At 53.2% G+C, this 22419-nt stretch overlaps 1 protein-coding gene across 1 annotated transcript; it reads right to left on the bottom strand.

Annotated features, from left to right (window-relative positions):
- Window positions 1–227: 227 nt before the first annotated feature.
- On the bottom strand, window positions 228–17453 carry NFKBIE (NFKB inhibitor epsilon). The gene is made up of 7 exons (XM_077281951.1): window positions 17315–17453; window positions 14149–14532; window positions 3139–3241; window positions 2122–2326; window positions 1907–1995; window positions 1316–1564; window positions 228–1076 (listed from the first exon to the last, which is right to left on the bottom strand). The coding sequence occupies exons 2-7, from the start codon at window positions 14508–14510 to the stop codon at window positions 1011–1013; spliced, it is 1074 nt and encodes a 357-aa protein (XP_077138066.1). The 5' UTR covers window positions 14511–14532; window positions 17315–17453; the 3' UTR covers window positions 228–1010.
- Between the last annotated feature and the right edge of the window lie 4966 nt (window positions 17454–22419).

Raw genomic sequence — 22419 nt, forward strand, 5'->3', positions numbered from 1 at the left:
TCATCTGCACGGTGTGACGCCGGGTTGGGTTTTGTCTGCCTGTTCTTCTTGATGATGGCTCTTGTGCATTTCTGTGACAGTGGCCAGGATCCTCTGGGGGGCCGCAGCTGGTGATGGAGGGTCAGGACTTGCAACAGTTTTCCGCCCGATGCATCCTCTCCCATCTTTTGCTCAGAGGCCAGAATAGCGCCGGATCCGACTGATTAACACTTTCTTGTGCACTGCGCTTTGTTTCACCTTTATCAGTAAATATGAAGGAGTTGCAACAATCAGGAGTGGCGCAGCACCGTGGTGGGCCAGAGCAGCGGCATGGAGGGCTATTGGGGGGGGGGGTCAGTGGCGTAGAGGGCCGGAGCGGCGGGGGGCAGCGGCGTAGAGGACCGGAGCAGTGGGGGCAGCGTCGTGGAGGGCTGGGGCAGCGTCATGAAGGGCTGGAGCAGTGTCGTGGAGGGCCGGAGCAGCGTCGTGGAGGGCTGGGGAAGTGGGGGCAGTGTTGTGGAGGGCCAGAGCAGCGGCGTGGAGGGTTGGAGTGGCAGGAGCAGTGGTGCAGAGGGCTGGGGCGGTGGGGGCAGTGTCGTGGAGGGCCAGAGTGGTGGGGGCAGCGGCATGAAGGGCGTGGAGGGCCGGACCAGCGTCGTGGAGGGCCAGAGCAGCGGTGTGGAAGGTCGAAGTGGCAGCAGCAGTGGTGCGGAGGGCTGGAGCAGTGGGGGCAGAGTCGTGGAGGGCCAGAGCAGCGGTGTGGAGGCAGCGGCGTCTGCTCACAATTTCTCATCCAACGCAATGATCGCTGAAACAAGAGTTACATTTGAGGGGTAGCATCGTGTGATCGTGCGGGGGTCTCACGCTTCATTCATCAGTCAAAAGTGGAGAAATACAAATATGCGGGGGAGGGGCAGGAAGTGACATCACGCTGCATGATGGGCCCGCCTCCTGTTAGGCCATGCCCAGTGCAGTCTCAAGAGTCCATGGGGCGGCTCCAGAGTGGGGTCCTCGGGCGGGTCCAGCTGTGGTCAGGCCGACGTCACCACGGGTTTCCCTGAAATCTTCAGATCATCAAATGGGAGAAGAGCGAGGAGCTGAGAGAAGGAGAGGAGACGGTGAGCGGGTAAGGTGGTGCGCACAGCTGAGGGTCTGGTGCGGTGCTTCCGGGTGGACAATGGTGCCCCTGTCCTGAGCGTTCGTTACAATGTATCAGGCTGGAGTTCTGGAGGATGGATACACTGTAAGAACCCTCAGCTGTGAGGAGCGTGATGACAGCACTGCCCCCTGCAGGAGGTCATGGGTCGTTCGGGGGTGGGTGACCGGCCACTCTTACCTGGTTGTTGCCCTCGGCCAGGTCTTGGGGGGTGTCTCCCTCCAGGTTACGCTGTAAGACGTCGGCGCCTGCCTGGCACAGCAGCCGGGCCAGTCCCGCGTCCTCACTGCCCACGGCCAGGTGCAGCGGCGTGCATCCGTTATACATCAGGGCGTCCACCTTGGGCGCATGTCGCAGCAGATGCAGCAGCAGTGGCCGGTCCACCATCTGCACTGCGAGGTGCAGGGGTGTCTTACCGCTGTTCCCCTCCTGGAGGACGAGGGCAGAATGTGAGCACAGCACAGAGGAGAAGGGCACAGAGGATGCACGGCACAGAGGATTCATGGCACAGAGGGTGCATGGCCCAGAGAAGAAGGGCAGAGGATGCACAGCACAGAGGATTCACGGCACAGAGGATTCACGGCACAGAGGAGAAGGGCAGAGGATGCACAGCACAGAGGATTCACGGGACAGAGGACAAGGGCACAGAGGATGCACAGCACAGAGAAGGGCACAGAGGATGCACGGCACCGAGAATTCACGGGACAGAGGAGAAGGGCACAGAGGATGCACAGCACAGAGGATGCACAACACAGGCTCCAGCACACGTACCGGGCTGTTGATGTCGGCTCCGTGCTCTATGAGAAGCGAGATCAGTGCGGGGTTCCTCTTCATTGTGGCGATGTGCAGACATGACAGCCCTGCGGACAGGAGGAGTAGCAAAAGGATCACTACCGTCACACACTGCGCAGCCCAAATTGGGCTCCCTGGACTCCGGACCCCGCTGCTCTAAGGGGGGCTCTCGCTCAGGCACGGTGGACCCTCACCTTTCCAGTTCTGAAGCTGCAGCAGGTTCTGTCGCCTCCTTGGGCCGCAGAGCAGCAGCGCGGCGCAGTCCAGGTGCTCCTTCTCACAGGCCAGGTGCAGCGCCGTGTCCCCCCGCCGGTCCTGCAGCTCCAGGTTCACCTCTTTATCCACCAAAGCCTCCACCACCCTCACCTGCCCCAGGTAGACGGCAAGATGGAGGGCCGACTGTAGGGAAGGAAAGGGAAACATGAGCTGCTCACTGTCTGCAATATTGTCCCCCAGCCACGAGACTCAGCACGTCCAGACCCACTCACCCGGGCACGACACCCGGCGCGCCCAGCCCCACTCACCCGGATGCGATACCCGGCGCAAAACCCTCACCCGGGCGTGAGCCCGGGTGCACCCAGACCCCCCTCCACCCAGGCACGATACCCGGCGCACCCAGACCCCCCTCTCCCGGGCACGAGACCCGGCGCAAAACCCTCACCCGGGCTTGAGCCCCGGCGCACCCAGACCCCCCTTCACCCAGGCACGATACCCGGTGCACCCAGACCCCCCCTCTCCCGGGCACAAAACCTGGTGCGCCCAGACCCCCCCCCTCTCCCGGGCACGAGACCTGACGCACCCAGACCCCCCCTCACCCCGGCGCGTCCAGACCCCCCCTCACCCGGGCATGACACCCGGCACACCCAGACCCCCTCACCCAGGCGCAAGCCCCGGCGCGCCAGACCCCCCTCCCTCACACGGGCACGACACCCGGCCGCCCAGACCCCCCTCACCCGGCCGCAAGACCTGGCAAGCCCAGACCCCCCTCACACGAACGCGTGACCTGGTGCATCCAGACCCTCAACTGCCCCAGGTAGACGGCAAGATGGAGGGCCAACTGTAGGGAAGGAGAGGGAATTATGATCTGCTCACTACCTGCAATATTGTCCCCCAGCCACGAGATCCGGCGCGCCCAGACACCCTCTACCAGCCGCAAGTCCCGTCCCCTGACCTCCTCCCTCGCCCCATCGCAAGGCCCCTTGTGCCCTCACCTGGGACAGGTCGTTCTGGATATCCAGCACTTCTTTGGGTGCCAGGGAGATGAAGTAGAGGGACATCTCGGGGACAGTGTGGATGATGGACAGATGCAGGAGGCTGCGGCAGAGACAAGGTTATACACATGAGACCCTCATCCAGGAGGGGGCGTCATTTACAATACTGCTCCACAGTCCCGGACACCCATTCATGTCATTCAGGGCTTTTCCTTCTTTTTATTGGATTGTGCACATTGTACATTCAGACTGAAGCAAAATGGTCACAGAAACACCAGACGCGGAACAAGGAGTAAGGCAACGAGAGACATGACCAGAGTGTGGCACCTCAGGTTCCTTCTGTGCACCCCGTGCCCCCCAGGTTCATCCTGTGGTGCCCTCCCCCAGGTTCCTCCTGTGCGCTGTACTCCCCCCAGGTTCCTCCTGTGGCCCCTACCTCAGGATCCTCCCGTGTGTTGTGTGCCCCCCCCGGTTCCTCCCGTGTCCTCCCAGAGGTTCACCCTGTGGCTCCTACCTCAGGTTCCTCCCGTGTGTTGTGCCCTCCCAGGTTCCTCCTGTGGCCCCTACCTCAGGTTCCTCCTGTGCGCAGTGCCCCAAATGTGCCTCCCGTGCATTGTGCCCCCCACCCAGGTTCCTCTTGTGCGCAGTGTCCCCCCTAAGGTTCCTCCTCAGATTCCTCTTGTAGCCCCCTCCTCAGGTTCCTCCACTGTGTTGTGTACCCCCCAGGTTCCTCCCGTGCCTCCCCTCCTCAGGTTCCCCCTGTGGCCCCCTACCTCAGGTTCCTCTTGTGGCCTCTAGCTCAGGTTCCTCCTGTGCATTGTGCGCCCCCCAGTTCCTCCTGTGCGCTGTACCCCCCGTGCCTCTCATCCTCAGGTTCCCCCTGTGGCCCCTACCTCAGGTTCCTCCCGTGCATTGTGTACCCCCCCAGGTTCCTCCCATGCCTCCCCTCCTCAGGTTCCTCCCGTGTGTTGTGTACCCCCCAGGTTGCTCCCGCCTCAGGCTCATCCTGTGGCCCCTGTGATGGCGGTTTTATGCCCCTCGTCGTTCTCTCCGTAGCTGCACCAGTCGTCACCGGGATCTCAGGATCTGATCTCAGGTCCTTGTGCTACTTGCTCCATACTGGTCTCTTCTTGTTAGTGGTCCTCAGCAGTGGCCCCTCGCAGTCTCCTCTGAACAGATGATGCTGGGATGTGTCTGCTGCTGGGGCATCATTTATCAGGGCCATTATCTGAGCTGCTGTCAGTGGTTTCTGAGGCTGGTGACTGATGAACTTATCCTCTGCAGCAGAGGTCACTCTCAGTTGTCCTTTTCTGGGTCGGTCCTGGTGAGAGCTAGTTTCATAATAGCAGTTGATGGTTTGCATGCCTGCACTTGAGGATACCGTCAAGGTTCTAGCCGTTTTCCAGGAACTGAATGCCATGCTTGATAATAATGATGGACTGCAGCTTCTCTTAGTTGATTGCTTCTTGTCATATTCTGGCCTACATCAGTTGTAGAGTAGGCTCAGTCCTGTATGGAGCTGCACACCGACACTACAAAACACCTGATGGGCGCAGACTTTCTGGAGTCTGCAGATTCTGCACCCGAGCTCTGGACCGGGTAACCCGATGATTGGAGCCATTTCCAGTGACGACCAGATGACGCCGTGGAGAGAATGACGAGAGGTGTAAGGGCACCATCAGAGTAACGGGGGCACAGGAGGACCCTGAGGGGCACACTGGCCGCGCCACTCGGCTCTTTACTCCTTGTTCCACATCTGTTCCTGCGGTTTTGCTCCTTCAGTCTGAATCTACAATGTACACATTCCAATAAGAAGGAAGCCATTATGTGCCCGGGGGTCCAGACTTTCCACTGAATTCTACACAGAACACTACAGAATGAGCGCCCTCGAGATCGCCATTTCCTCTGCTCTTCAGTGGCCCCCATCAGTGATGGCAGCGGGCCCCTTCATGGGACAGAGAGGACAGCTGTCATCACTCTCCCCTAGGGGGCAGCATCGCCACACAACACACTGGCACAGGAGGTGTTAAGGCTAGAGGCTGCAGCGGGCTACTGACAGCGGAGGGAGAGACCGGGGACAAGTGCAGAACCCTCCCGGCCCCCAAATATCAGCCCCTCTTATAACGCTCCAGTACTGATATAACCCCCAGACATTACACCATATGTGACTGATATCAGCCCCTCTTAATCTATGAGTGGATTTTTCCACTCAGTTTTTGAAAAATCCGCAGGTAAAACGCACTGCGGATTACCTGCAGATTTACCACGGATTTCCAGCGTTTATGTGTGGATTTCACCTGCGTTTTAACACCTGCAGATTCCTATTGAGGAGCAGGTGTAAAACGCTGCGACATCCGCACAAAGAATTGACATGCTGCGGAATAAACAATGCTGCCTTTCCGCGTGTTTTTTGTGCACTGCGGATTTTGTTTTCCATACATTTACATGGTATTGTACACCGCAAGGAAAACTGCTGCGCATCCGCAGCGGCTAATCCGCAATGTGTGCACAGACCCTTATAACGCTCCATTACTGATATAACCTCCAGACATTACACCATATGTGACTGTCAGCAGGGCGGTGGAGTCGGTAAGCCAAACCTCCGACTCCTCAATTCTTATTTACTGTAGTAAAATGATAACATCAGGCTTTTAATCTTTATTATGATACAATAATTAAGCCATTTAGATAGAACATAAAATACACTGCTCAAAAAAATAAAGGGTACACTAAAATCCCACATCCTAGATATCACTGAATGAAATATTCCAGTTGTAAATCTTTATTCATTACATAGTGGAATGGGTTGAGAACAATGAAACCTAAAAATTATCAAAGCAAATCACAACTAATATCCCACGGAGGTCTGGAGTTGGAATGATGCTCAAAATCAAAGTGGAAAATGAAGTTACAGGCTGATCCAACTTCAGTGGAAATGCCTCAAGACAAGGAAATGATGCTCAGTAGTGTGTGTGGCCTCCACGTGCCTGTATGACCTCCCTACAATACCTGGGCATGCTACTGATGAGGCGGCGGATGGTCTCCTGAGAAATCTCCTCCCAGACCTGGACTAAAGCATCCGCCAACTCCTGGACAGTCTGTGGTGCAACGTGACGTTGGTGGATGGTGCGAGACATGATGTCCCAGATGTGTTCAATCGGATTCAGGTCTGGGGAACGGGCGGGTCAGTCCATAGCTTCAATGCCTTCATCTTGGAGGAACTGCTGACACACTCCAGCCACATGAGGTCTGGCATTGTCCTGCATTAGGAGGAACCCAGGGCCAACCGCACCAGCATATGGTCTCACAAGGGGTCTGCGGATCTCATCTGGGTACCTAATGGCAGTCAGGCTACCTCTGGCGAGCACATAGAGGGCTGTGCGGCCCTCCAAAGAAATGCCACCCCACACCATTACTGACCCACTGCTAAACCGGTCATGCTGAAGGATGGTGCAGGCAGCAGATCACGCTCCACGGCGTCTCCAGACTCTGTCACGTCTGTCACATGTGCTCAATGTGAACCTGCCTTCATCTGTGAAGAGCACAGGGCGCCATTGGCGAATTTGCCAATCCTGATGTTCTGTGGCAAATGCCAAGCGTCCTGCATGGTGTTGGGCTGTGAGCACAACCCCCATCTGTGGACGTCGGGCACTCAGACCATCCTCATGAAGATGGTTTCTATCCGTTTGTGCAGACACATGCACATTTGTGGCCTGCTGGAGGTCATTTTGCCGGGCTCTGGCAGTGCTCCTCCTGTTCCTCCTTGCACAAAGGAGGAGGTAGCGGTCCTGCTGCTGGGTTGTTGCCCTCCTACGGCCCCCTCCACGTATCTTAGTGTACTGGCCTGTCTCCTGGTAGCGCCTCCAGCCTCTGGACACTATGCTGACAGACACAGTAAACCTTCTTGCCACAGCTCGCATTGATGTGCCATCCTGGATGAGCTGCACTACCTGAGCCACTTGTGTGGGTTGTAGAGTCCGTCTCATGCTACCACGAGTGTGAAAGCACAACCAACAATCAAAAGTGACCAAAACATCAGCCAGAAAGCATTGGTACTGAGATGTGGTCTGTGGTCCCCGTCTGCAGAACCTCTCCTTTATTGAGGGTGTCTTGATAATTGCCAATAATTTCCATCTGTCGTCTATTCCATTTGCACAACAGCATGTGAAATTGATTGTCAATCAGTGTTGTTCCTAAGTGGACAGTTTGATTTCACAGAAGTTTGATTTATTTGGAGTTATAGTCTGTTGTTTAAGTGTTCCCTTTATTTTTTTGAGCAATGTATATTTATTGCACAACAACTTTAGAACAAAGAAAACTGCATATTTACAATTTATTATACACTCTGCAGTAAGTGTAAAAAATAAAAAGTTTTCAGCAAAAACGTACTGAATAGCATTTGTGCAGTCTATGAATTTGTTCTGAGAAATAGCATCGCCTCCATCAGATTCTCCTTCATAGATGACCTCACATCTGACCGAATTATTTTAAGGCTAGAGAACAGCCTCTCTACACTAACTTGGTTCGGTGGTAAAGCAGTAACCACATGGGCGACATCGCTAACAATTTCAGGGTGTAAAGGAATTGCCTCGTGCACAGTCAGTTGTGATGAACGATTGAACTCTTCTACTTCTTTGAGAGCAAGTGAAAAATGTTGCTGAAATCTGGTTAATCTGTTTTCTATGGGAGTGGAATCTTTCCCTGCAGTAACGCTTTGCCTGCTCCATGTCGTCCAAATACTTGTCGAAATCAAACTCCTCATCTGATGAAGATGAAGGAACGGCAGCAGCAGCGCTGGCAGGACCCGAGTCCTCTTGCTCTTGGCCGTCCTGTAGCCACTCATCCTAACTGCTACCTCAAGCTGAACTTCTTTTCCTTTAGTAAGCTGATGATCATCCAGCAATATACGATGACTCGGGTCCACAAACAGCCGCCAGAAGAATTTTATTTTCTAATAGCAGTGTCTCCATTTCATTGAAGCAGCAATGCCATCTGTGATTAAACCTCTTCTCTGGGACAGGGAAAACATCAAGCTCTTCCACTAAAAATGCCAGGAGTTAAATCCTCAGCTTGTAACTTTAGTCACTATAAATGAGTGATGAAGAAATTCCTTCAATTCAGCCACCTGTGTCCATTGGTCTTCATGTAGTGTTACCTGAGGCCATATCTACAAGGAAGGGTTTCACCTCAAGCAATCGCTCAATCATTAACCCCTTCACCCCTGGAGCTTTTTCCATTTCCCTTCTTTCCAGAGCCATAACTGTTTTATTTTTCCGTCAATATGGCAATGTGAGGGCTTATTTTTTGGGGGACGAGTTGTACTTTTGAACGATACCATTGGTGTTACCATGTTGTAACAGAAAACGGGAAAAAAATTTCCAAGTGCGGTGAAATTGCAAAGAAAATGCAATCCCACACTTGTTTTTTGTTTGGCTTTTTTTGCTAGGTTCACTAAATGCTAAAACTGACCTGCCATTATGATTATCCAGGTCATTACGAGTTCATAGACACCAAACATGTCTAGGTTCTCTTTTATCTAAGTAGTAAAAAAAAAAATTCCAAAGTTTGCTAAAAGAAAAAAAAATATGCGCAATTTTCAGATACCCGTAGGGTCTTCATTTTTTGTGATCTGGGGTCGGGTGCGGGCTTATTTTAGCGATTTGATTTTTCTCGCTACACCCTTTAGTGATCAGGTCAATTTTTTTTATTGTTCTGTATTCAATGCGAGGATGCGATTTTTACGCACAAATTTATCCGTGTGTCATCCGTATGGTGTTTTTTTTCTCGCAGGCTTGCAAAATGGACACATCATGGATCCCCCAAAAAAATTATATATATATATATATATTTTCAGCGCTAGATAGCAGAAAAGCCTGTAATTCAATTGCCGACTTTTCATTTCTCCTTCACAAACCCGACAGGATATGAGACATGGTTACATACAGTAAACCATCTCATATCCCTTCTTTTATTACATATTCCTCTTCACTAATGTAAGACGTGTCTGTGTGTCAAATTTGGGGGCTCTATTAAATTAAAGGGTTAAATCCCGGAAAAAAAATGGCGTGGGCTCCCGCGCAATTTTCTCCGCCAGAATGGTAAAGCCAGTGACTGAGGGCAGATATTAATATCCTAGAGAGGGTCCATGGTTATTGGCCCCCCCTGGCTAAAAACATCTGCCCCCAGCCACCCCAGAAAAGGCACATCTGGAAGATGCGCCTATTCTGGCACTTGGCCACTCTCTTCCCACTCCCGTGTAGCGGTGGGATATGGGGTAATGAAGGGTTAATGTCACCTTGCTATTGTAAGGTGACATTAAGACAGATTAATAATGGAGAGGCGTCAATTATGTCACCTATCCATTATTAATCCAATAGTACGAAATGGTTAATAAAGCACACACACATTATTACAAAGCATTTTAATTAAAGACACAGGGTGTTTTATGATTTTATTATACTCTTAATCCACCTGAAATAAAGTAAAAAAAAAACAAACAACAACAATATTCCATACCTTCCGTCGTTACAGTCGTCTCACGCTGTAAATCCATCTGAAGGGGTTAAACCATTTTACACCCAGGAGCTCTGCTAATGCAGCTGTGCTCCTGACTGTAAAACTTGGTGAATGAATGGAAAGCAGGGGAATGTCCTGTAGTTACCTAGAGTCGCGGTGATGCGCCCCCTGCTGGATGAACTCATGCCTGGGAACTCTTCAGAATGAGTATGTGTGTGTGTGTGTGTGTGTGTGTGTGTGTGTGTGTGTGTGTGTGTGTGTGTGTGTGTGTGTGTGTGTGTGTGTGTGTGTGTGTGTGTGTGTGTTCTAACCTGTCAGTGTGATTTTACTGTACACCGCACAGAATTGCCGGCTTTTCTAGAGAACACCGGTCCGTATTTCTCGCAAGTCACATGCATGGTCCGTGTGTAATCCGTAATTTTCTCGCCCCCATAGACTTTCATTGGCAGATTTTTTGCGCATGCTGCGATTTTCTACGGCCGTAATATACGGCAGATAGGAGCTGCCCCATAGAGAATCATTGGGCCGTGTGCAATGCGTATTTTCTGGACATATTTTCTGCGCTCATACGTCCGTAAAACTCGCTAGTGTGACGCCGGCCTCACAGTGGTTTTATTCAACGTATTTCAGGGGGTCTCATCAGGTGGTATTTCCTGATGAAGGGGGAATGAGACCCCTGAAACGCGTTGAATAAAACCACTGTGACTCTACCACATACTCCTGGAATTCAGCCCTGAGGCAGTGCGGAGTTTTAACCACAAATTTCCTTGGAATATAGTATCAATAGCCTCCATGGGAGGCTAGAAGCATGCACTACTCGATCGCCTCTGCTACACAGGTAATGCACAGATCACCTCTATGCAGCAGAATTGGAGGCTTTCTGTGAGCGCCGACCACAGGGTGGCACTCGGCAATCTGTCATCAACAACCATAGATGTCTCAAGGAGACCTCTGGTTGTGATGGCAATGTACCGATGACCCCTGATCATGTTTTCTTTTACTGCCAGCGTCTTAGTAACAATTTTTTTGTTGTCACAAACATATCGAACGTTGATAGCAAAATAGGTCACTCTGTGACGTGTGCAGGCATCCATTTTAAGAAACACAAAGCGTCTCGAGAGTCTTTTTAAGATCATCCTTTTGGTTAAGGGCTTCTTCAATCACTAATTTTCTAATACTTTCTCTTTCCAGAGAAACACCAGGTTTATGTCACGGCCACTTCTTCCGCTCATATTTACCCGCTGCGGCGCACTCCTCCTGCAGGCGCGCGTCCTCTCCTTCATTCTCTGCTCTCTGGTTCTCATCGGGTGCGCGTGCGCACCACCCACTCCAGCACTTCCTCTTTCTGATTTGCAGGCGCTCTGTATCTCCTCTCTGTGGTCCTGGAGGACCGTGACCCGGAAGTCCTCCAGCACTCCATGTATTTAAGGCGATTCCTTCCTCTGCTCCTTGCCTGTCTGTCATTTGTGCTTCTGTGACTCAGGTTCACCTTTGTCTTTGCACTGCCTGTTCTGAGTCTCCGCTCTGTCCAGCCAGTTCAGCTTCTCTGCCTTTCCCAGGCTTCCTTGTCTCCTCGTCCAGTCCAGCCCTCCCAGTGTCCTCTCCGTACTCTGTAGTCTGGTGTCTCTGTCCTGTCCTGCTTCCTTTGTGTCTTCCCCTTCCTAGTGCTCCTTTGGTCTCGCCTGTACCCAGCTCTTACCTAACTGTACTTCTTACCCCGCTCTGTCCATCCTACGCCCAGCTTCTCTATTTTGTACCTCCTACTACCTGTCTCCGGGTTCCAGCTTTTACGGCAATAGTCTCCCTTGGGTCTGCCCCTAACGCTCCCTGTATAGGGGGTGGTCTACCTGGTCAGCTCACCCTTGGGAGGTTCGTTGTCGTGGATCTGCGGGTCCACCCCAGGTATTCCAAAAGATCTCACAATAGGACTGCATTCAGATGACATCTGAGTGCAGTCTAATTCTCAGTTTGCGAGCCATTTCTCCATTAAGAGCTGTAAAAGCTCAATGAGCTGTCCTTTAAGCACATCTGCTGTCATTGTTACAGTAAATTTGTCACTTACAAAATATCTTGTAACTGACGTTTGAGACACTTTTTCCTCCTTTGCCTGGGGGGGAAGTGCTGGTATCTTGATGCTGCTGTGATCTTTTTCAGTCACAACTTTGTAAACTTCTGGGTGGCAGCGTTGTAAATGTCTTTTTAGATTGGAAGCTCTTGAAGGAGCATTTTTTACCACTGCCTGAGTATGCACTGATTTTGGCATCACAGCATTTGTTTTCATCTGGGTTCACTTCATAGGAGGCTTCTTAGAAGCTCTGTAATTATGTAAATTCGCTCTCAAAATAATTTTGCCCTGTGAAAAAAATAAAGTATACTGTAATTCTTGCAATAGGGAATCACGCACTGTATAATTTGGGATAGAACTAAAACAATCTTTGCATAAATCAATAGGACAGATAAGTATAAAGTTTGTAAAATGTGTTCAATAGCTTTACTCTGAACTTTCAATGTCAGGCTTTTCTCAGGGTACAGCTCACTAAATGCTTCACATCATATTTCTTCCCATTCTATGAAGAGGGGAGGAGGGAGGGAGCATGTTTGTGCTGAATCATATTGCAGAACACACAAATATCTATGTTCTCATCAATCCTGTTACTGTATTTCAGAATTTGAGATGTTAGAAAACAGTTTTTCCCCTTATATTCTATGTATAGTGTATATAAGTCATCAGAGCAGCTAATTTCTCCAAACATGAGCCAAGAGGAAAAACAAACTAAAACATGAAGCATACAGAGACAACATATACTGGACCATTGATTTATGCACAGTTTATTGAATGTTTAGATATGCTTTAGGAATTACTTACCTTCTTTAATCCTGCTTTACTGTTCACTTCAGAAGTTCTGAGATGAATGCAGGCATTCCTTCCCTGTGTGTTTGTTTTTTCCCCTGTAGAGGAGGAGCCTCACTACTTATCATGAACATCAACTGCCGCACAGATTCATCTCGGCTAAAAGTCTAGACCTTAGATCAGGAATAGGACAGACATTTATAGGACATTTCACAACTTTCCCAAATTCTTATGAAAAAAAATATTCCCCACAAACTGCATTGAACTACTGGACCCAATTTATTATATATTTTAAGAGTCGGTCCATTTTATACCGATTCAGACTCCACGATGCCGACTCTATAGCCCTGGATATCAGCCCCTCTTATAACGCTCCAGTACTGACATAACCCCCAGACATTACATAATATGTGACTAATATTGGCTCTTCAGAACCGGCAGCTGTGATTGGTCCATGATCTGAGATCAGCAATGCTGCCAGTTACAAAACAATTACTTTCTGAAACCAAGTGCCCCCTCGCAGGGCATTTCCTGCACCAGCCTGGTTGATGCATTCCTGTGTGGGGATGTCGGAGGGCCGCACCTCACTCCGCTGGCGGATGGCTCAGCCCCCCAGTCACCAGGGACTTCCACAGCTTGAAATAGCTGTCACATCATCATGTCATGGCGCACAAGAGGTTAACGGCACAGGAATGTTCTCCAACTGTAAGAGCGCGAGGAGGAGGAGGAAGAGCACAACGCTGTCTGTGGTACTTCCTGATGAAGAAATCATAGAACTCGAAACGAGTAGAATAAACCACACTTCTTTATGAGAATACGTCCGGACCCTCAGTTATTCGGCAGCGCAGACAATTTCCACGCTCACCATTTGTTTTCTGAGGACGAGGAGGAAGACGAGGAGGAAGACGAGGAGGAAGACGAGGAGGAAGACGAGGAGGAAGACGAGGAGGAAGACGAGGAGGAAGACGAGGAGGAAGACGAGGAGGAAGACGAGGAGGAAGACGAGGAGGAAGACGAGGAGGAAGACGAGGAGGAAGACGAGGAGGAAGACGAGGAGGAAGACGAGGAGGAAGACGAGGAGGAAGACGAGGAGGAAGACGAGGAGGAAGACGAGGAGGAAGACGAGGAGGAAGACGAAGACAAGCAGCCATCCCGACCCCAAGAGCTTGCACTCATCATAGTGACTGGACACATAGGGGTCTTCAGGTCCCAGCAGACCACATGCCCCGGCTGTACCCAGACATACCCCCAGCACACATCGGGCCCCAGCAATATGTGTGACCGAGGCCGCCCTGTAGGTCCTGACATGGCGCTGCACAGGTTAAGAGTGGGAGATGACGGCCGCCCTGGTGCAGGTTCAGGGTCCCCAATTTGCTGCGACTTACAGAACCAGAGTGGAAAGGGTTAACTGCGTGACCCACAACATGGACACCCCACTAATGCCACAGGTGGGAGCCCGCCCAGCACCGGACCCCTGTAATTACACCCTGCCCAGGACAGCGGCCCCACCATCTATGGCTGCACCTGGTACTGCAGCAGATGGGCCGGAGGCTTCCTCGTAGTATCAGTGCTGTGAGCCCGCTGTGATGGACCCCCGGCAGATAGCACAGCCCCTCCCCCGGTACAGGTGCAGCATTACTCACGTGTCGCCCTCTTCGGACAGGTACGTCAGGCTGTCCAGGAGCTCGCTGTCCTGTCTGCTGCTGTCCGCCACTCCACCACCAGGGGGCAGGCAAGTCTGCGGCAGGGACTCGGTGAGCGAGGCAGAGCCGTAGGTGGAGTCCACCCGCTCCAGGTCCTGGACCTCGGAGGCTTTGTCCTCGGCAGCACCGCGGCACAGAGGCCGAGAAGCGGAAGCAGAGGCCGCGGATCCGTCATCAGGAGCAGAGTGAAGTCTGAGGCCGGCCTCCTCCTGCAGCGACTGCACCGAGTCCGCGAGGCCCGAGTCACAGCGGCCGTCTTCTGGGTGGAGGTCCAGCTTCTTGGAGCCCCAGTCCTCAGCCATGGCGGAGCGATCCCAGCACCAGCTGCAAAAGAGAACTGCAGCCTCAGTACAGCGACACACCCCACAGGGACCCCCCACCAGGTGATACACGAACCCCACCCCCCAACACCAGGCGCTACAGGGACCCCCCCACACCAGGCGCTACAGGGACCCCCCCACACCAGGCACAACAGGGACCCCCCCACACCAGGCACAACAGGGGCCCCCCCACACCAGGCGCAACAGGGGCCCCCCCACCAGGTGCTATGGGCGCCACAGGGACCCCTTGGAAGTAGAGGGACAGTGCATAAGTCACAGTATAGAGGCACAGAGACCCCAGGGGGCAGTAGAGAAGCACAGAGACACCCGGGGGGGGGGGGCAGAATAGAGGCACAGAGACCCCGGGGGGCAGTAGAGAGAGATATCCAGGGGGGCAGTATAGAGGCACAGAGACCCCGGAGGGCAGTATAGAGGCACAGAGACCCCGGGGGGCAGTAGAGAGGCACAGAAACCCCCGGGGGGGGTGCAGTATAGAGGCACAGAGACCCCCGGGGGGCAGTATAGAGAGATACCCGGGGGGGGGCAGTAGAGAGGCACAGAGACCCCGGGGGTGCAGTATAGAGGCACAGAGACCCCCGGGGGCAGTATAGAGGCACAGAGACCCCCGGGGGGCAGTATAGAGAGATACCCGGGGGGCAGTATAGAGGCACAGAGACCCCGGGAGGTGCAGTATGGAGGCACAGAGACCCCCGGGGGGGCAGTATGGAAGCACAGAGACCCTAGGGGGGCTGTATAGAGGCACAGAGACCCCGGGGGGGGGCTGTATAGAGGCACAGAGACCCCCCGGGGGGGGGGGGGCAGAATAGAGGCACAGAGACCACCGGGGGGGCAGTAGAGTGGCACAGAGATCCCGGGGGGCAGTAGAGAGGCACAGAGACCCCGGGGGGCAGTAGAGAGGCACAGAGACCCCGGGGGGGGGGGGGGGCAGTATAGGGGCACAGAGACCCCGGGGGGGGGGCAGTATAGGGGCACAGAGACCCCCGGGGGGCAGTATAGGGGCACAGAGACCCCCGGGGGGCAGTATAGGGGCACAGAGACCCCCGGGGGGAGTAGAGGAGCACAGAGACCCCTGGGGGGGTAGTATAGAGGCACAGAGACCCCTGGGGGGGTAGTATAGAGGCACAGAGACCCCCGGGGGGGCAGTATAGAGGCACAGAGACCCCCGGGGGGGGCAGTATAGAGAGGCACAGAGACCCCGGGGGGCAGTATAGAGAGATATCCGGGGGGGGGCAGTATAGAGGCACAGAGACCCTGGGGGGGGGCAGTAGAGAGGCACAGAGACCCGGGGGGGGGGGCAGTATAGAGGCACAGAGACCCCCGGGGGGCAGTATAGAGAGATACCGGGGGGGGGGCAGTAGAGAGGCACAGAGACCCTGGGGGTGCAGTATAGAGGCACAGAGACCCCCGGGGGGGGGAAGTATAGAGGCACAGAGACCCCCAGGGGGCAGTATAGAGAGATATCCGGGGGGCAGTATAGAGGCACAGAGACCCCCGGGGGGCAGTATAGAGGCACAGAGACCCCCGGGGGGCAGTATAGAGGCACAGAGACGCCGGGGGGCAGTATAGAGGCACAGAGACCCCCGGGGGGCAGTATAGAGGCACAGAGACCCCAGAGGGCAGTATAGAGGCACAGAGACCCCCGGGGGGCAGATAGAGAGATATCCGGGGGGCAGTATAGAGGCACAGAGACCCCCGGGGGCAGTATAGAGGCACAGAGACCCCCGGGGGGCAGCATAGAGGCACAGAGACCCCCGGGCGGCAGTAGAGAGGCACAGAGACCCCCGGGCGGCAGTAGAGAGGCACAGAGACCCCCCGGGGGGCAGTAGAGAGGCACAGAGACCCCCGGGGGGCAGTAGAGAGGCACAGAGACCCCCGGGGGGCAGTAGAGAGGCACAGAGACCCCAGGGGGGCAGTATACAGGCACAGAGACCCCAGGGGGGCAGTATAGAGAGATACCCGGGGGCAGTATAGAGGCACAGAGACTCCCGGGGGCAGTATAGAGGCACAGAGACCCCCGGGGGCAGTATAGAGGCACAGAGACCCCCGGGGGGCAGTATAGAGGCACAGAGACCCCCGGGGGGCAGTATAGAGGCACAGAGACCCCCGGGGGCAGTAGAGAGGCACAGAGACCCCGGGGGGGGGCAGTATAGAGGCACAGAGACCCCGGGGGGGGGCAGTATAGAGGCACAGAGACCCCCGGGGGCAGTATAGAGGCACAGAGACCCCCGGGGGCAGTATAGAGGCACAGAGACCCCCGGGAGGCAGCATAGAGGCACAGAGACCCCGGGGGGGGGGGCAGTATAGAGGCACAGAGACCCCGGGGGGGGCAGTATAGAGGCACAGAGACCCCCGGGGGGCAGTAGAGAGGCACAGAGACCCCGGGGGGCAGTATAGAGGCACAGAGACCCCCGGGGGGGCAGTAGAGAGACACAGAGACCCCCGGGGGGGCAGTAGAGAGGCACAGAGACCCCCGGGGGGGCAGTATAGAGGCACAGAGACCCCCGGGGGGGCAGTATAGAGGCACAGAGACCCCCGGGGGGGCAGTGTAGAGGCACAGAGACCCCCGGGGGGGCAGTAGAGAGGCACAGAGACCCCGGGGGGCAGTAGAGAGGCACAGAGACCCCGGGGGGCAGTATAGCGGCACAGAGACCCCCGGGGGGCAGTAGAGAGGCACAGAGACCCCCGGGGGGCAGTAGAGAGGCACAGAGACCCCGGGAATAGACCGCCTGTTCCTGGGGGAGGGGCAGGCCCGGCATCGCTCTCACCTAGGACACCGGAGCCGCCGCCGGCCTCTTCATCTTCACTGCGGCCGGTGACGGAATCAGGAAAATCCCGAAGTCAGAACTGCGCCCAATAGCAGCAACTATGACCCCAGCTGGAGCCAATCACAGGCCACGTAGTGCTTACGTCATCCACAGCTCCACCCCCTGCTGTACTGGGGCTGGAGGAAATGAACGCAGCGGGTTGATTCGGACGCTAGGGGCGCTGTGTGGCCGGAGCTGCACCCTGAGGGCGGGAGGACGGAGCTGAGAGACCGCGGCGGCTTCTTGTCGTCTGCCCGTGATGGACGCTCACCGCATAACATTCTGCCGGTCCTATCGGCGGTGGGGTGTGAGGGTCCCAACCGTGAAGGGGGTGTGTGAGGGTCCCAACCGTGAAGGGGAGTGTGAGGGTCCCAACTGTGAAGGGGGGGAGTGTGAGGGTCCCACCTGTGAAAGGGGGGAGTGTGAGGGTCCCACCTGTGAAGGGGGGAGTGTGAGGGTCCCACCTGTGAAGGGGGGAGTGTGAGGGTCCCACCTGTGAAGGGGGGAGTGTGAGGGTCCCACCTGTGAAGGGGGGAGTGTGAGGGTCCCACCTGTGAAGGGGGGAGTGTGAGGGTCCCACCTGTGAAGGGGGGAGTGTGAGGGTCCCACCTGTGAAGGGGGGAGTGGAGGTTTCAGCCTAGGGTTGAAACAGGAGACAGGGTGAGGGTGGAGGCCCAGACATGCACACCATCAGTGTAAACTCTGGGAGAGGGTCAGTGAGGGTTTCCCAGAGTTAAGGGAGATCGCAGGGGCCTGGGTTATTAGCTCTTGCCTACCTAGGCTTCCCGTGACATTATAATCGGCCAACATTATTTGAATTCCATGGATCCCATGACTTCCATAACCCGCCAGTGGGAGGCGCTGTCCCTACAGGTCACTGAGTTGAGGGGGGCAGTGTAGCAACAGGGACTAGCAGTATCTAATGTGCCAGCTGGAGCGGCAGGTAAAGTGGCTGAGCCTAAGTTGCCTGAAAGGTTTGCTGCAGAACGCAGTAAATTTGTTGCTTTTCGTGAAGCTTGCAAACTGTATTTTTGTATGCGCCCGATCTCCTCAGGTAATGAGGCTCAGCGTGTGGGCCTGGTGTTGTCATTACTAAACGGGGATCCTCAAGCATGGGCGTTTTCTTTGCCTTCTGATTCTGCTGCATTTAACTCAGTGGAGAGTTTTTTTTCTGCTCTTGGACACATTTACGATGATCCTGACAGAATGGCTCTAGCAGAATCTAAGATACGCGCTATTCGCCAGGGGGAGCGTGTTGCAGAGGATTACTGTTCTGAATTTCGCCGCTGGGCGGTCGACTCACAGTGGAATGATCCCGCGCTGCGGAGTCAGTTTATTCATGGGGTTTCTGGAAGGGATAAAAAAGCCCTCCTGATGTACGAGACTCCTGCTTCTCTAGATTCTGCTTTGAGTCTTGTTGTTCGCAGTGATCGCTGTTTGCGTCAGGGGGAGTATGAGACATCGCCTATGGGAGAGGGTTTAGGTTCACGTAAGGTTGCTGTAGGTGAGCTCACGGAGCCTATGTGTCATGTTCCCAATGGCAGGGAATTAACAAAAGAACACGGGCAAAAACAGGACGAGCTCTAGGGTGATGGAACCTGAGCTGACCGCGATCCTGAACCTCAACACACAACTAGCAGCAGCCGGGGAACGTTCCTGGGGGGGCTCTAGACGTCTCGCGCCAGCCAGAGATCTAGCTTCCCCTATCAGAAGAATCACAGACCTCTCTTGCCTCCAGAGAAATATTCCCACAGAAATAGCAGCCCCCCACATGTAATGACGGTGAAATGAGAGGAAGGCACAAACGTAGTTATGAAAACAGATTCAGCAAAATGAGGCCCGCTAAAGCTAGATAGCAGAGGATACAAAAGGTGAACTGCGCGGTCAGCTTAAAACCCTTCAAAATACCATCCTGAAATTACTTGAACTCATGTGCCAACTCATGGTACATGAGTTGTAATTTCAGCCCACTAGAGCAACCAGCAGCAGAGATTTACATATCTGCAAGCTGGACTAAAAACATGAAAGCAAACATGAAACAGGGAAATCCAGACTTAGCTTGTCCTGTAGGCTTTAGGAGCAGGTAGCAAAGGTAACAGAGACACACTGATACATTGATAGCGGGCGAGGGAATGACAGAGAAGCCAGGTTAAATAGGAACTCCCACTTCCTGATGGAACAGGTGGATGCCAGAGACCGTAGGGAACGCAAGTCACCCAGTACCATCTGCAGCCACCAGAGGGAGCCCAAAAACAGAATTCACAACAGTACCCCCCCCTTGAGGAGGGGTCACCGAACCCTCACGAGAACCACCAGGGCGATCAGGATGAGTCCTATGGAAGGCACGGACTAAATCCGTGGCATGAACATCAGAGGCGACTACCCAAGAATTATCCTCCTGACCATAACCCTTCCACTTAACCAAATATTGGAGTCTCCGTCAGGAAACACGAGAATCCAAGATCTTCTCAACAACATACTCCAATTCACCCTCCACCAGCACCGGAGCAGGAGGCTCCACCGAAGGAACAACCGGTACCTCATACCTCCGCAATAACGACCGATGGAAGACGTTATGGATAGCAAACGATGCTGGGAGGTCCAAACGAAAAGATACAGGGTTAAGAATCTCCAAGATCTTATAAGGACCGATAAACCGAGGCTTAAACTTAGGAGACCTTCATAGGAACAAAACGAGAAGACAACCATACCAAGTCCCCAACACGAAGTCGAGGACCCACACGACGACGGCGATTAGCGAACTGCTGAGTCTTCTCCTGGGACAACTTCAAATTGTCCACCACATGACTCCAAATCTGGTGCAGCCTATCCACCACCATGTCCACTCCAGGACAATCAGAAGTCTCAACCTGACCAGAGGAAAAACGAGGATGAAACCCCGAATTACAAAAGAAAGGAGAAACCAAGGTAGCAGAGCTAGCCTGATTATTGAGGGCAAATTCAGCCAGGGGCAAAAAGGCAACCCAGTCGTCCTGATCAGCAGACACAAAACACCTTAAATAAGTTTCCAAGGTCTGATTAGTTTGTTCCGTCTGGCCATTCGTCTGAGGATGGAATGCAGACGAAAAAGACAATTCAATGCCCATCCTAGCACAGAACGCCCGCCAAAATCTAGACACAAACTGGGATCCCCTGTCAGAAACGATGTTTTCCGGAATCCCATGCAAACGAACCACGTTCTGAAAAAACAGAGGGACCAACTCAGAGGAGGAAGGCAACTTAGGCAAGGGTACCAGATGAACCATTAGAAAAACGGTCACACACAACCCAGATGACGGACATTTTCTGAGAGACAGGGAGATCTGAAATAAAGTCCATGGAAATGTGTGTCCAAGGCCTCTTCGGGATAGGCAAAGATAACAACAGTCCACTGGCCCGAGAACAGCAAGGCTTAGCCCGAGCACAAACCTCACAAGACTGCACAAAAGAACGCACATCCCTTGACAAAGAAGGCCACCAAAAGGACCTGGCCACCAAGTCTCTAGTACCAAATATTCCAGGGTGGCCCGCCAACGCAGAAGAATGGACCTCAGAGATGACTCTACTGGTCCAATCATCCGGAACAAACAGTCTTTCAGGCGGACAACGATCAGGTCTATCCGCCTGAAACTCCTGCAAAGCACGACGCAAGTCTGGGGAGACAGCAGATAATATCACCCCATCCTTAAGGATACCAGTGGGCTCAGAATCTCCAGGGGAGTCAGGCGCAAAACTCCTAGAAAGAGCATCCGCCTTAACATTCTTTGAACCTGGCAGGTATGAGACCACAAAATTGAAACGGGAGAAAAACAACGCCCAACGAGCCTGTCTAGGATTCAGACGCCTGGCAGACTCAAGGTAAATCAGATTCTTGTGATCAGTCAAGACCACCACACGATGTTTAGCACCCTCCAGCCAATGACGCCACTCCTCAAATGCCCACTTCATGGCCAAAAGCTCCCGATTACCAACATCATAATTCCGCTCGGCGGGCGAAAATTTTCTAGAAAAGTACGCACATGGCCTCATCACCGAGCCATCGGAACTTCTCTGCGACAAAACCGCCCCCGCACCAATCTCGGAAGCATCAACCTCAACCTGAAAAGGAAGTGAAACATCTGGCTGGCGCAACACAGGAGCAGAAGAAAACCGGCGCTTAAGTTCCCGAAAGGCCTCCGCAGCCGCAGGAGACCAATCAGCAACATCAGCACCCTTCTTAGTCAAATCAGTCAAAGGTTTAACCACACTAGAAAAATTAGTTATGAAGCGACGGTAGAAATTAGCAAAGCCCAAGAATTTATGAAGACTCTTAAGAGAAGTAGGTTGCGTCCAGTCACAAATAGCCTGAACCTTGACAGGATCCATCTCAATAGTAGAAGGGGAAAAGATGTACCCCAAAAAAGAAATCTTCTGGACCCCAAAAAGACATTTTGAGCCCTTTACAAACAAAGAATTGGCCCGCAAAATCTGAAATACCTTCCTGACCTGTTGGACATGGGACTCCCAATCATCAGAAAAAATCAAAACATCATCCAAATACACAATCATAAATTTATCCAGATATTCACGGAAAATATTGTGCATAAAGGACTGGAAGACTGAAGGAGCATTAGAAAGTCCAAAAGGCATTACCAAATACTCAAAATGGCCCTCAGGCATATTAAATGCGGTTTTCCACTCATCCCCTTGCTTTATTCGCACAAGATTATACGCACCCCGAAGATCTATCTTAGTAAACCATTTAGCCCCCTTAATGCGAGCAAACAAATCAGTCAATAATGGCAAAGGGTACTGATATTTGACTGTAATTTTATTCAAAAGACGATAATCTATACAAGGCCTCAGGGAACCATCTTTTTTGGCCACAAAAAGAAAACCTGCTCCTAAAGGGGATGAAGATGGACGGATATGTCCCTTTTCCAAGGACTCCTTAATATAATCCCGCATAGCAGTATGCTCTGGCACAGACAGATTAAACAAACGACCTTTAGGAAATTTACTGCCAGGAATTAAATCTATAGCGCAATCGCAATCCCTATGAGGAGGGAGCGAATTGAGCTTAGGCT

Source organism: Ranitomeya variabilis, chromosome 2, assembly GCF_051348905.1.
Source record: "Ranitomeya variabilis isolate aRanVar5 chromosome 2, aRanVar5.hap1, whole genome shotgun sequence".
In the NCBI taxonomy this organism is placed as follows: Eukaryota; Metazoa; Chordata; class Amphibia; order Anura; family Dendrobatidae; genus Ranitomeya; species Ranitomeya variabilis.

Coding starts and splice junctions, on each gene's coding strand:
- NFKBIE (XM_077281951.1), bottom strand. CDS start 14,510: ATGGCTGAGGACTGGGGCTCCAAGAAGCTGGACCTCCACCCAGAAGAC. Junction 2,327..3,138: donor TCCAGAACGACCTGTCCCAG/GTGAGGGCACAA, acceptor CCTTCCCTACAG/TCGGCCCTCCATCTTGCCGT. Junction 1,565..1,906: donor GAGCCGACATCAACAGCCCG/GTACGTGTGCTG, acceptor CTCGTCCTCCAG/GAGGGGAACAGCGGTAAGAC.